A 14,906-nucleotide genomic window follows, 5' to 3' on the forward strand; every position below is an offset into this window, starting at 1 on the left:
GGAAAAGGAGGCGGTCAAAAGAGGGGTGAGTGTAACCGATGTGAAATAGCTAGCTAGTTAGCGGTGGTGCACGCTAATAGTGTTTCAATCGGTGACGTCACTCGCTTTGAGACCTCGAAGTAGTGGTTCCCCTTGCTCTGCAAGGGCCGCTTCTTTTGTGGATGGGTAACGATGCTTTGTGGATGACTGTTATTGATGTGTGCAGAGGGTCCCTGGTTTGGGCAAGGGGACGGACTAAAGTTATACTGTTACATACACATAAATAATCAGATCTTTAAGCGTTTCGGAAAATAACATACACTTAGCTTTACTTGTAATAACTACCTAACCCCTTTATAGAAAGTAATGGTAACTTGTGTCATTTTTATATTATGTTCAAGTCACACCATAACATTGTCATAACATTATCACACCATAGCATTATCACAGCATTATCACACTATAACATTATCCCATAGCATTATCCCATTGTACCATTATCCTACCATTATCGCAACGTTATTGCACCATGGCGTTGTCATAACATTATCGCACCGTGTCGTTATCGCAACATTATTGCACCGTAACGTTATCATAGCATTAGCACGCCACAGCATTATCACACCATAACAATAACATTATCAGTAACCGGTGTAAAGTACCAATCAGCATAGGCTTTCCTCTCTTGTTTGAAGTGATATCAACCATTTCTTTGTTACGTCATCAAGTTTATCACACAAAGTGAGTTAATCTATCATTTACCATACAGCTGTGAAGTGCACTGACATGTCTGAACCCCTTTTCTGGGTACTGACTGATAAGAGACAGTATAGTGATAGGAGAAACATTATGGTGACAGTAGTTAGATGTGTTTACACATAAAGCTGTCTTTTATTGTACAGCTGTGCATGTCAATGTGCAATAATTTGATATATTTGATATAATCTCTTCGTTTACTGTATTTTACAGGTAGTGATGAAATTGGCTTCATTGTTACATCCCTTGCTCCCCTCTCACGCCGTCGCTTGACATAAAGAGTTAACTGAGCGGGGGAGAAACCTGAGAGCAGCTCTCCCCCCTCTGCTCGGCCAGCCAATCAGATCAGCCAGCCAGCCGGAGTTGAAGGGCTCTGAAAGTATAAAACCAAAGCGCTCTGCACAGAGAGGCAGGATCTTGAGCTCAAGCAACAAACTGGAAAGAGAAGGGTGCTTCTGCAAACCACCTGACAAAACAACAACCTGAGCCAACGAACAAACAAAGGAAAGCAGGCAACAATGAAGACAACACTAGCAACCCTGACTCATTGCCTGGTTATTCTGATGGCCACCGGCAACCCCTTCGAAAGGAGAGGAGGCTCGGCCACCAGCGGGAAGGAGAAGAAGTTGCAGTATGCAGCGTGGGACGACGTGAATGTGATCGCCCATGGCCTGCTCCAGCTAGGCCAAGGCCTCAAGGAGCATGTGGACAAAACCAAGGGTCAGATGAGGGACATCACTGCCACGCTGAAGGTCTTCAACGGCACTGCAGCGGACCTGGGCAAGGAGAGCCAGAGGCTTCAGGCGGAGGGCGAGGTGTTGAAGGCCAAGGCCCGGGGGCTGGAGGACAGGGAGGTCCAGGTGCTCAACGAAACGGCCGAGCTGAGGGAGAAGACAGCGGAGATGCAGCAGGAGAGGAAGCGGGTGGATGAGAGGATGAACAAGCTGGAAGAGAAGATGGATGACATGCTGCAGGGAGAGGGGCTGCCCGACATGAACATGGGCAACGCAGGCAACTACAGCGATGCACGCATCATTCAGGTAAGGAGGGAATCCATGACTCTATTTGGTCATTCATTGTGTTCGGAAAATAAGCCATGATACAATTGTGCATTTGGTGAAAAGGAAGGGAATCAAATGACTTGAGATAAAAATGGATTACTGACAAGACAGACTAAACTAACTGCTGCATGTCTCCCCCTTTGAGTTTACTTCTCTGCAGTTTCCATTGTATCCATTAATTTCTGATCACTTCAATTCTGATTGCCTCAGTTGTATGAAGACATTACCATACAATGCTTTTTGCAGTGAGCAGCCTGGCATATTCATTTACTGCGATAACATAACAAAACACCACAGCAAATTGATTAATTGATTAACATTAAGTAATGCGTAATACATTAGGCTACTAGTATTATACTTTCTCCTACATTAGTCATGCATAATAGTTTGACAAATGGCCTATTTGCTGATGTTCAGAGGAACAACTGGAGGGGGACAATAGATGCACTTTGATGGACAATAACAGTTGGTCTGGGATTATTTACATTGACTCAAAGGGACTTAAAGATATTCAGCCTGAAGCAATGTCTGAAGGCATGCCAGTGGGTGTGTTTATTGTGCTGGAGTGCGTGGACTACGTGCTAAACGTTGGCCAGACAAAGGAACTGCACGCATTCGTTTCAGAATGTGTGAATGATATTTAAACCATGATATTTGGAACATAGCCCAGTAGAGGAAAATGTCACTCTTGATTTAAAGATCACGTGGAGCTGCTATAAGACCTGACATTTACTTTTTTGTGGGATGGAAACCCCCGCGTTATTATGTGACCAGACTTACCTGGTTGGAAATTACAAAAGCTGTTGAATGTGCTCGGATAGGCGTGAAATGTGAAATGCGCCCCCATTCAAAGTACAAGCACATAGTTATAGTCTAAAAACACAGCTCACAATATCGGCTTTGTGGTGGGCTATTCCTATGTTATAAGAAAGCTAGGCTACTTAAAATTATGTCACTGGAGAAAAACTAACAGGGTACCTGTCTGTTTTCTTTCAGTGGATGCTCGAAGCTCAGAATAAACGTATTGATGACCTGGTCAACAGAATCCAACTCCAACAAGATAAACTTGAAAAGCAGAACGTGCGCATCAGGACCCTGCAACACCAGGTATGAAACATTCGGTGAATATCACTGACCCATGTATAATTATTTAAACAATTCATGAGGCTATAATGTAATATGAATTATTTAAAACGTCGTTTTACTTGCTCACTCAGATTCAGCTGAAAAAAGAGAGACCAGCATTCAGGCGTAAACCAGAAGAGGCCGTTCAAAATGGCAGCATTGAGCAGCGCGACTCACCCATCGGTATGTAAAGCCAAGCTTCATGTCAAATCTGTTGTTTAAATTGACGCCCAGACAAATATTGACCTCCCATGCCATCTGCTTTGAGGCTATGCGAGGCTTAAAACACAAAGTTTAACTGGAGTTCCCTCTAAATGACGTAAAGGTTAGACAGTAATTATAAGATAATTGCCTGCGCATAGCTATCTGCCCCAAGCCCGCGAAAAATGACGCACAGGTGATTAGCCATGCCAATTAATGCACCTACCAATGACTGAAAAAGTACATTACTTGTCTGAAGGAACGTTTTCATTGGGTTCACAGTAAATATAATATATTCCCAGTATAAAGAAAAAAATCACAGTAGGAAGTGTCAATGGAGTTAGCTTACACACTTAATACAGTAGTACAGTAATTGTAAAAGTGATCATGATGTCCTCAACCTACACCCAAACCAGACAGCTGTTAACATCTGAACTGTACTACTGTGGCCAGCTCATAATGTGGGCTTTCATCAGTGCTATATGGAGCTTGATCATGGCCAAGTAGGGAAAAGTTCAGACACTAGTTCCAGGATTTCTGGCAATGGAACAATGATTAACTCATGGCAAGTTCCTGTTTAGTGCTCTTGCTGGGGTCTGGTCTCACTAAAAAGTCAGCATTGAGGGATATGAATGAATCAATAGGCCTATACAGGATATGTGAGTCATGATTTAACTCTGAATGTGACCTATGCGAACCATGTCACTTTATGGATGTTGGTCAGATATGTGATTGACCTACTCAGAGTTGATTGAAAAAGAAAGTAACAGTATCATACATACCATTTCAGTATATTGCCTGTTAAAACAAGTAAATTATCACTCTCTCAGTCAAAAGCAACGTGACTTGTGGTTCTATCTAAATAGTGGGTTTTACACTATTTCCCACTGTCTGATAGCCACTGAGGAAAGTAGGTGAAAGGTGAACCCACAGGCCCAGAATTGTGAGATGCAGTCACCCAGCAGAACACAATGAGTCGTCTCACAGCAAATTCTGACGTCAGCAGGATTTCAGGAATTCTATGAAAGAAACAAGTCATCTGGCTGGACTCCAATTGGGGGATAGTTCAGCTGTCTCGGACAGTGTTAACTCAGGGTCACATCCCCATCACAGATGGATAACTCACAAATCTGATGGAGCTTGGGGTGGAGGAGGGGGACTTTTTGCAAATTTAGAACCTAAAAGGGTTCTTTGGCTATCCCCATAAGAGAACCCTCTGAAGAACACTTTTTGGTTCTAGGGAGAACCCTTTTGGTTCCAGGTAGAACCCTTTTGAATTCCATTGTAGAACCCTTCACACAGAGGGTTCTACATAGAACCCAAAATAGTTCTACCTGGAACATTAAAGGTTTCTTTATAGGGACAGCCGAAGAACCGTTTATTAAGAGTGTATGTTCCTCAGATTAGGTCATTTGGCCCAGAGCCAGAAAAGTCATGAAAGAAGGCAAGGAAAAGAAGGCGGTTTAATTTAGTCTGGTGAACTTTGTACATACATCCTTTGTTGTTTTGAAGGCACTGACTGCATACCTCCTTGCTCCCTCCTTCCAGCCCTCCCATTTTTCCCTCTCACCATAAAACAGTGATACATCCCTCAAGAATGTGCAACCTTTCCCCCAGATCTATCAGAGTAGTCAAAAGTCCCTATTCTCCCCTCCTCCATCCCTCCTTCCCCTCTCCCCATCCCCGTAGACCCCTGCTTCTCCAGCCGTAGATGAATGAGAAGTGTGCCAAAGTTGAGAGGAAACACTGACCCCAAGGCAAATCGCGACCACAACCACGTACCGTTAACCAATAGAGTTCATGCTTCGGCCTGAAAGGGTTATTCCAGAAGAGTGATGCATTGGGGTTCCATGGTCTGCTCTTATGTTTGTTCAATAGCAACCAAGTCAAATCAATATCAATCAAACCAAAACCAATATCGATTGATTGGCTCCAATTCAATTAAAATATTTATTTAGACAATTGATGCTGATAAAGAGCATCATAGCCGATGAAAGTATGCAGTATCTATCAAGTAGGCATTATATAAACTTGAACTCTTTTCTGGAAAACATTAAGGGTGTGCACCATCTCATGCATCATCAGGCACATGACAGCCACTGGGCCCCCATACCTTTTGTTGATGCTGCCTGGCTGTCTCTATCTCATTCTACCTCATGTGCACAGCAACCAATCGCTACTAAGCTCTCTTTTGTTCCGGGCAGGTCAGACTAGGGCACAGCACATTAACTCTTGAGCTTTGTTAGGTTTACAATTACTAATAAACCCACTTCATGACAAGGCCTCTTTATGGGCTAACATTCAGCATTCACAGACCTGGAGAGCTACAATGAAGAAGCCAATGATAGGGATCCCAGATAGGGAAACCAGATGTATCCTGATTCCTGAACATCTGACCTAGTTATTAAGGGAAAGGTAAACATCCCTACAAAATAATATTTTAAAACCCACCAAACCCCCACTTCAATACACACAGGTGTGAATTCCCTCAGTAGAAAACAAGTGGAGTTGTCAGAGGCAGAGAGGACTTTTGCCCCATAGCTCACAAACAAGTTCTATGTTGGCTGCTGTTCAAGGCGCTCAAGATAAGAAACCAGAGTTTTTGTTTTCTAGTTGAATGAGTCATTTATAAATAGAATATTTGTGCCAGCGAAGGGGAAAGGCCAAGGCACTGTTAGAACACAGACCTTGACGATGTGTACTGATACTGTCTTGAGATACGAGGTGTGGGAGAACAGTTGGTGAACCGTGTTGTGTTTTTGTCTTTGTTTTTTTCAGAGATGGCCTCAGATTGCCATGAGCTGTTCCTGAGAGGCGAGACGGCCAGCGGAGTGTACACCATTCAACCATTAAACTCCCAATCCTTTGAAGTCTTCTGCGAAATGACAACTGGTAAGTGGAGTTAGCCAGGATTTTGGCTCACCGTATAAGGTTACCCTATAGCTTAGTTTATGAACATATTGTATCCGTACATGTATGACAGTTGGCAGTAGTAAAAAAAGACTTATCCCACTGCTCTTTCTCTTTCCTCTCTACAGAAGGTGGCTGGACCGTGATCCAGAGGCGCCAGGATGGCTCAGTTGACTTTGACCAGCTATGGCAGGCCTACCAGAGCGGCTTTGGCAGTCTGAATGGTAAATATATCCTCTGTTGTCTTTTATCATCTCCCTCAATACTTTCCTCTGGAGCTAGCTAGCGAGGTCACACCGAGCATCGGACAGTACCACCCACATCCACAGCATAGAACAGTACAGCACAGAGCTCTTGACCCGAAACCTCCCGGTTCAGTTTGATTAACAAGCAGTGATACTAACACTGATACAGGATTGTAGATATCAAGATCAAGGGATCAAATGGATTTTGATATGGTAGATTTGGCATAAACAACCCTCTAATCTCCAGCTTTAATGTCCCTGGTGGCTTTAGGTGTCAGAAGTGACCAAATCGCATGGTCTATTCCTGTTAAATTAGATTAAGTGATTACCAGCCCTGCTACGATCAGATCCTTTAAATTAACGAAGACACTGAGATATCTGGACACATGTATGGAGACTTTGCACATGCTACCACAGCCACGGATCAGGTTTTAACTCCTTTGATCTCTCTCTCTCTCTCTAGGTGAGTTCTGGCTTGGTCTTGAGAAGATGAGCGCCGTGGTCAAAGACACAGACTACATCCTCAAGGTTAAGTTCTCCGACTGGAGGGACGATTCTGAGAGCATCCAGTACCCCATCCGTCTCGGCGGGGAGGAGAGCCACTACGCCCTCCACATCCAAGAGACCTCCAACGGCAACCTGGAGAGCGCCCTGGCTACCGAGGCCTCCGGCCTGCCCTTCTCCACCCGCGACCAAGACAATGACCAGAAGAGCGACACCAACTGCGCCAAACACCTCTCTGGTACGTCTCCTCTTTTTCAAAGTTCGAAGTTACTATTTTGCTGAATTCTATCTAAGATTTATTTAGTCTACGATTTCAGATTTATTTAGTCTAAGGTGTATCTCTCTATGACTCAAATTGGGAATGTAGCAGCCAATCTAACCAGATGTTTGTTCTCTTTCTCCAGGTGGCTGGTGGTTCAGCAACTGTGGACGTTCCAACCTGAACGGCCGCTACTTCATGAGCCCTCCTCCCAAGCAGAGGCATCAGAGGAAGCAGGGGGTCTTCTGGAAGACCTGGCGTGGCCACTACTATCCCCTGAAGACCACCGTCATGATGATCGCCCCCGCTGTGATCGAGAACAAGTCATAGAGGAAAGATGCTCAGCATTCTGACACATTTTCTCCTCTTGAACTGAAACACTGTTAGAGGTGGTTGTCCGATGACTTGGGTAAGCTACCCAGTCGGTCCTGGCTTCACCCAGTGAGACTTCCAACAAAGACAAGGCCATTATAAAACACTCAATAACTCATACTTGAATGGGCTCCATGTTTCCAATTCTCTGTTTTTCAAAAGTCTTAAAGTCTCTCAGCTGGATTCACAACCGAACAATGCATAAATGTATCTTTAAGATGTTAAAAAGTACATGTGCATGTGAATCTAGCAGTGGAAAGTTAGCAAGGGTGTTTCACCACAGCTGTGGTATGAGTTCACTTTTAATCACTGTTTAAAGCAACCTTGGGCCTCTCAGACTGCATCAATGAATGGAGCAGAATGAGGCGAGTTCCAACATGTGTTTTGTGTTGCAAGAAACCAAGCATTTTCCACGTTAAGACCTATCTGACAGTGGTTTCTGAATGCAAGAGCTCTCCCAGAGTTTTAACAGTGATTTCTAGCTAGAGCAAAGTTTTGTCAGCATGAACACTGTAGTTGTACAAGTGGGGCAGCTCTAGAGAGTTTCTTAATCCGATTGTATGGACCAAATGGTGACTGAAACAATTTGTTGTTTTTCCACATGAAAGTAATGCCATTAGCTTTCCAAAGGCATTATATAAAAAATAATCACTGTAATCTATAATTACAGAATTACAGGATGTAATGAGACAGAACGTGTGTAAAGTATTTTTCAACAATGGTGGTTTCATTGTCTAAATTTAAAGTTATTCTATGGAGCAAACACCATTCCAGCTTCTGTACAATGTAAACCTACTTCTCCTGCAGTTTTATTTTGAATCAAAGTAAGCTCACGATCCACTGTTGTGTTCTCGTGGAGATTTTTTTATCTTTCAGTCACATTGACTGTTCTTAAAATGACCAGAGTCATATATTTCTGTCTAGTGTGTGATGAATGAATGTCGACTGTCTCTTCAGAACCTTGACTGTATGTAACTTGTCAAATTCTCTATTGTTCTTGTCGATGACTTGAGTTTTTTTGTGCCTTCTTTATTTATAAGTTGTAAAGAATCTTTATATATTTCTGCTATCACCTGTTTGTAATTTATATGGTCTATTTCAAGTTTTCCAGTTGTGTAAAATTGCTGTTGTTTTTTTTAAGAGAAAATAAACTGATCTTTGGCATGAACCAGCCAATGAAATTGATCTTTGGCATGAAACAGCCAATTCTCTGTCTGATCTCTGATCAAACACACTGATGCAGCTGGAAACATAATCCAGAAGTGAGCCAATGACCAGAATTGAGTATCAAAAAAAGACCACATGAAGAAATCACGTGGTTGTCGGACACGTGAAATATATAAATATATATCTTTTTTTATGTGTGAAAATTCACATGTAGTGTTTTTCCCTCGTGAAAAAATACATTCCCATGTGACATTTTTTTCCACATGTTTATCTATCACCACTTCCAGCTACAATTTAGTCTCCCATCCCGGGACAGACTTTGCAATATGTTACTTTTGAGTTTGTGTCACATAGAGTAGGCCAGAAGGCTAAACTGGATAACCTAACCTCTATCAAAATAAAAAGATGGCGGAACCGCAAAAGTTCTTCTGTGCAAAGGTGTTTATTTACAAGTGATTCCGGAACAAAAAAACAGTACTGCCATCAACGTCTACCTTATGGGACAGCTTAAAAACAATGCTGCCCCATCCACAGCTCAATCCAAACTGCCTCTCCAGAGACTGAAAGAGAGGCTTCTTTTGTAGGGCTAGCCCCTCCCCTCAGAACAATTAACCCTAATTAATTAATCAATTAACAATAGAAACCTACATTTTCCATGAACTAAACATACTAAAGGATATACATTGCAATACGGTTTTAAACAATATCACAACATAACATTTACAACATTACATCACTACTGACAATATCTTTCAATATGCCCATATGCATTAATGAGCCATTTGGGACAGGCACTATAAAGCCAACCCAATTCCCTTAGCTCGGGTCCTTTTCCAGCATACCCGGAAGCTACAGAGATGGAGAGAGAGGAACAGAACAAACAAACAATGCGCTCATCCACAACATTGATAAGTATAATAATTATTGTATCTCTCAAATATGAACATTGACAATTGTGAAATGCATGCACCAAGACAGAAGGTTTTGTGTGTCGACCCACATTGTTAACTTATCTTATAATGGCGCAGGGAGGAGTGATGAATGTGTGTGCGTTAAAGAACCAAATGCTGCCCGCGGCCAGTGACGGACTTCTACATCACATTACCTTCCTCCTCTCCTGAAGCGACCATGTTCGGGAGTCTTGATAGGTAGTCCGCAGTAACGTTCTCTTTTCCTGCCTTGTGACGGACACAGAACCTGAAGGGCTGGAGCTCCAGATACCACCTGGTCACACGAGAATTCCGGTCCTTCATGGTCTGGATCCAGGTCAGTGCTCTGTGGTCCGTGTGCAGGTCAAATTCCCTCCCAAGAAGGTAGTAACGGAGGCTATCTAGGGCCCACTTTATAGCCAGGCACTCCTTTTCGATTGTAGAATACCTGGTTTCCCTGGGCAACAGCTTCCGACTCAGGTACAGCACAGGAAGCTCTTCTCCTGGCTCCCCTTGGGCCAGTACAGCTCCAATTCCTACAGCCGAAGCATCCACCTGCACGAGAAATCTCTTCCGAAAATCAGGGGTCTGGAGAACAGGGAATGAGCACAGTCGTTTTTTCAGTGTCATGAAGGCTTCCTCACACTCCTCAGTCCACTTCACAGGGTTGCTGGCCCCCTTCGAAGTGAGGTTGGTCAGAGGGACAGCGATGGTCGAAAACTGTGGAATGAATCTCCGGTACCACCCTGCCAGACCTAGGAAGGACTTCACCTGTGTCTTGGTTCTGGGTCGAGGGCTATTCCTGATGGACTCCACTTTCTCCACCTGAGGCCGAACTTTACCCTTACCCAGCTGGTAACCCAGGTACTTTGTCTCCTGTTTCGCCCACTCACACTTCAGGAGGTTAAGCGTGAGGCCTGCTTCATGGATCTTCCCCAGGACTCTGCTAAGATGCTGTATGTGCTCCTCCCAGGAGTGGCTGTAGATCACCACGTCGTCCAAGTAAGCAGCACAGTAATCGTCACAGTCCTGGAGGACCTTGTCCATCAGCCTCTGGAAAGTCGCAGGGGCCCCATGAAGGCCAAACGGCATGACCTTGAACTGGAACAGGCCCATTGGCGTCCGGAATGCAGTGTAGGCCTTGGATTGTTCATCCAGGGGCACCTGCCAGTACCCTTTGCAGAGATCCAATGTGGTGATGTAATGAGCTCTACCTATTCTCTCCAGTAAGTCGTCAATGCGGGGCATGGGATAGGCATCAAACTGGGAGATGGGAAGGCTTCTGGGAACCGGGTGGCATAGTCACAGATCACCAATATATACTTGTAACCTGCACTACTCTTCTCCAAGGGTCCAACAATGTCCATTGCAATTCTCTTGAATGGGGTAGAGATAACTGGCAGTGAACATAGAGGAGCCCGTTCAGACCTACGGACAGCACTGGTTTTCTGGCACGTGGGGCATGATTTGCAGTATTTTTGTACATCAGTATACATGGAGGGCCAAAAGAAACGGGAGCCTAGCCTAAGATAGGTCTTATGTTGCCCTAGATGGCCTGCCCATGGAACTGTATGTGCAAGGTTGAGAACAAGTGGTCTACAGGTAGATGGCACCACATCGTGGCGCAGGGAGGAGTGATGAATGTGTGTGCGTTAAAGAACCAAATGCTGCCCGCGGCCAGTGACGGACTTCTACATCACAGTTTGTGTTTTGCTTTTAATATAATTATTTTTGTTTGCTATAAGAATTTTGTTCTTGACTGCAGAAGTTCCAATGAAATTGATCTTTGGCATGAAACAGCCAATTCTCTGTCTGATCTCTGATCAAACACACTGATGCAGCTGGAAACATAATCCAGAAGTGAGCCAATGACCAGAATTGAGTATCAAAAAAAGACCACATGAAGAAATCACGTGGTTGTCGGACACGTGAAATATATAAATATATATATATTTTTTATGTGTGAAAATTCACATGTAGTGTTTTTCCCTCGTGAAAAAATACATTCCCATGTGACATTTTTTTCCACATGTTTATCTATCACCACTTCCAGCTACAATTTAGTCTCCCATCCCGGGACTGACTTTGCAATATGTTACTTTTGAGTTTGTGTTTTGCTTTTAATATAATTATTTTTGTTTGCTATAAGAATTTTGTTCTTGACTGCAGAAGTTTTGCTTGATATTAATGCAACATAAGCAGCTCACACACTAAAGGATTGCACCATATAATAACACTATTACTCTATTCAAGGGGCAATAAGTAGTTGCTACGTCCATTTTTCGACTCATAAATTAATGATTTGTACCCATTGATTCTTGAAGAATATAACTTATAAAACAAATGCCTCATGAGCTCGTATCCCATCAGAACCCAGAATATAAGCTTGTTTTATTCCAACGTTAGTAAACAAAGTAAATGTAAACAAACACTATTATGCCTCAAAACATGGTAACAACTATAGTTGTGATATAATGGATGGTCAGTCGTTACATCCATAGCTCTGTCTATTAATCTGAGGTTACATTTCTCATTCATAGACAGGACTATGGATGCTAAGACTGACCATCCATGATATAGAAATTATACTTTTAATCATGTTTTTAGGCTATACAGTGGTTGTTTAAATTTACTTTGTTTACAAACATTGGAGTTCAACAAGCTTATATTTTGGCTTCTGATGGAATACGACAGTTGAACTAAGCACATGAGGCATCTATACGTTTTATTCTTCAAGAATTAATGGGTACATATCATTCATTTATGTCCAAAAATGGATGTAGCAACTAAAGATTGCCTCCTCATCCCCTGTCATACTTCGGATCATTTAGCTATCTGATTTGAAATTTTAGGACACCTTTAGGTTAAAAAAATGATTTTATAGATATTAAATTTCGCCTTTACTACTAAAGCCTAGAGAAATGCATTGAAAAACACATTCATAAATGACAGAAAAGACAGTCAAATAGACAGTAGCAAAAAAGTTTTACACAGATTTAACACCTTAAATATGTGAGATCATTTAAAGGAAAACTCCAACCTAAAACTATCTTTTGGTATTTGCTTCATTCGTCCATTGTTGATATAGTCCCAAAATGTTTTGCATGTCAGCAAATCAAGTTTAAGATATATAACTTTCAGAAAACAGAAGCACAGCATGCATTTTGCATCATATGACGTAAAATGCATCATACTGGCTGTATTTCTGTATTTTGAAAGTGGGGGGAATTTTCCATTGGGTGGTCAGGACAGAGAAGAGATTTGACTGGGCAGAGCTGGAGCTCGGGAATGGGGTGTAGGGTTTGAGCATAGCCTGAAGGTAGCGAGAGGCAGTTCTTCTTGCTGATCCATAGGCAAGTACCATGGTTTTGTAGTGGATGCGAGCTTCAACTGGAAGCCAGTGGAGTGTGCGGCGGAGCGGGGTGATATGGGAAAGTTCGGAAAGTTGAACACCAGGCAGGCTGCGGCGTTCTGGATAAGTTGCAGAGGTATGATGGCACAAGAAGGGAGCCCAGCCAAGTCCAGACGGGAGATGACAAGTGGATTAGGACCTGCTCCGCATCCTGTTTGGGTAGGGTCACACTGGATGGATGTTGTAGAGGATGACCCTGCAGGAGCAAGTCACTGCTTTGATGTTTGCAGAGAACGTTTGCAGAGAAGGGTGTTGTCCAGGGTCACGCCAAGGTTATTTTCACTCTGGGAGGGGAACACCGTGGAGTTGTCAACCGTGATGGAGAGGTCTTGGAGCGGGAGGAAGAGCAGCTCCGTCTTGACGAGGTTGAGCTTGAGGTGGTGGGCCGACATCCAAGCTGAGATATCTGCCAGGCACGCAGAGACGTGCCAGAAGGGAGGAAGGAGAAAAGGAGCTGAGTGTCATCTGTATAGCAGTGATAGGAGAGACAATGTGAGGATATGACGACGCAGAGTGACTTTGTGTATAGAGAGAAGAGGAGAGGGCCTAGAACCGAGCCCTGGGGGACACCAGTAGGGAGAGCACGTGGTGCAGACACAGATCCTCTCCTCGTCACCTGGTAGGAGCGGTCTGCCAGGCAGGATCCAATCCAAGAGTGTGCAGAGCCTGAGACACCCAGCCCCTGAGAGGGTGCAGAGAAGGAGGAGAGTTATTTCAGATACACTACATGGCCAAAAGTCAAACATCTCATTCCAAAATCATGGGCATTAATATGGAGTTGGTCCTCCCTTTGCTGCTATAACAGCCTCCACTCTTCTGGGAAGGCTTTCCACTAGAAGTTGGAACATTGCTGTGGGGACTTACTTCCATTCAGCCATAAGAGCACGAGTGAGGTCAGGCATTGATGTTGGGCAATTAGGGTTGGCTCACAGTCGGCGTTCCAACGAATCCCAAAGGTGTTCGATGGGGTTGAGGTCAGGGCTCTGTGCAAGCCAGTCAAGTTCTTCCACACCAATCTCTACAAACCATTTATGTATGGACTTCGCTTTGTGCACAGGGGCATTGTCATACTGAATCAGGTAAGGGCCTTCCACAAACTGTTGCCACAAAGTTGGATTCACAGAATCAGCTAGAATGTAATTGTATGCTGTAGTGTTAAGATGTACCTTAACTGGAACTAAGGGGCCTAGCCCGAACCATGAAAAACAGCACCAGACCATTATTCCTCCTCCACCAAACTTTACAGTTGGCACTATGCATTAGGGGCAGATAGCGTTGTCCTGGCATCTGCCAAACCCAGATTATTCCGTCGGACTGCCAGATGATGTGTGATTAATCCAGTGGTGGGCCGTCAAGGCCAGCAAGGCCTTCTCTGCTGGCCTAAACATCATCAGAATATAATTTTTTTTTAAATATATTTTCCCACATATATGTATTGAATTATTCCCCAGAGTAAGAGTTACACTCTTCATTTCATAGCGTTCCTCTTGGTTGCACTGCTTCCAGCCCCAGGTTGAGATTTGGAGGGCTGGTCTTTATGTTACATATTTTATCCAATCATATTCAGCCATCATGTGTTGCCAGGGGACTAAAATCTGCCCTCAGGCCTTCAGAATCAACAGTGCGGGCGCTTGTAGCTTAAAGTGAATGGAAATTAAAATTTAGTGTCAACCAATCAGCTTTAGAGTTGGCTATTGTATGCCTGCTGGCTGGCTCCAGTGTTACACAGGAGCCAGCTAGCAGGCGTAGTGCCTGCACGTCTTTTGATTGGATTACCAACTTGGAAACTAGGAAACTGAAATTGATCAACAAATTAATTTGCGTACTACTAAACAGTTTTTTCAACCCACAATGGTGGAAGGAGAAGATATCGATTTGGTCAAGGATATAATTATAACGCAATTCTCAAGACAAACTTTTCAAGAAAAGTTAGATATTGTCAGGAGAGGTAGACGCCGACGCTACAAAGCCGACGCTACAAAGACA

At 43.5% G+C, this 14,906-nt stretch overlaps 1 protein-coding gene across 1 annotated transcript; it reads left to right on the forward strand.

Moving 5' to 3' along the window:
• Window positions 1–1,151: 1,151 nt before the first annotated feature.
• Window positions 1,152–8,597, forward strand: LOC135558517 (angiopoietin-related protein 4-like). Its single transcript, XM_064992376.1, has 7 exons — window positions 1,152–1,775; window positions 2,793–2,903; window positions 3,014–3,104; window positions 5,901–6,014; window positions 6,161–6,256; window positions 6,741–7,019; window positions 7,186–8,597. The coding sequence occupies exons 1-7, from the start codon at window positions 1,254–1,256 to the stop codon at window positions 7,368–7,370; spliced, it is 1,398 nt and encodes a 465-aa protein (XP_064848448.1). The 5' UTR covers window positions 1,152–1,253; the 3' UTR covers window positions 7,371–8,597.
• The last annotated feature ends 6,309 nt before the right edge of the window (window positions 8,598–14,906 follow it).

Source organism: Oncorhynchus masou, chromosome 17 (assembly GCF_036934945.1).
Source record: "Oncorhynchus masou masou isolate Uvic2021 chromosome 17, UVic_Omas_1.1, whole genome shotgun sequence".
Lineage (NCBI taxonomy): Eukaryota > Metazoa > Chordata > Actinopteri > Salmoniformes > Salmonidae > Oncorhynchus > Oncorhynchus masou.

Bases quoted from the DNA above. Each gene is read 5' to 3' on its own strand.
- LOC135558517 (XM_064992376.1), top strand. From the start codon at position 1,254: ATGAAGACAACACTAGCAACCCTGACTCATTGCCTGGTTATTCTGATG. The intron at 1,776-2,792 runs GTAAGGAGGGAA...GTTTTCTTTCAG, and splicing joins GCGATGCACGCATCATTCAG to TGGATGCTCGAAGCTCAGAA. The intron at 6,015-6,160 runs GTAAGTGGAGTT...TCCTCTCTACAG, and splicing joins CTTCTGCGAAATGACAACTG to AAGGTGGCTGGACCGTGATC.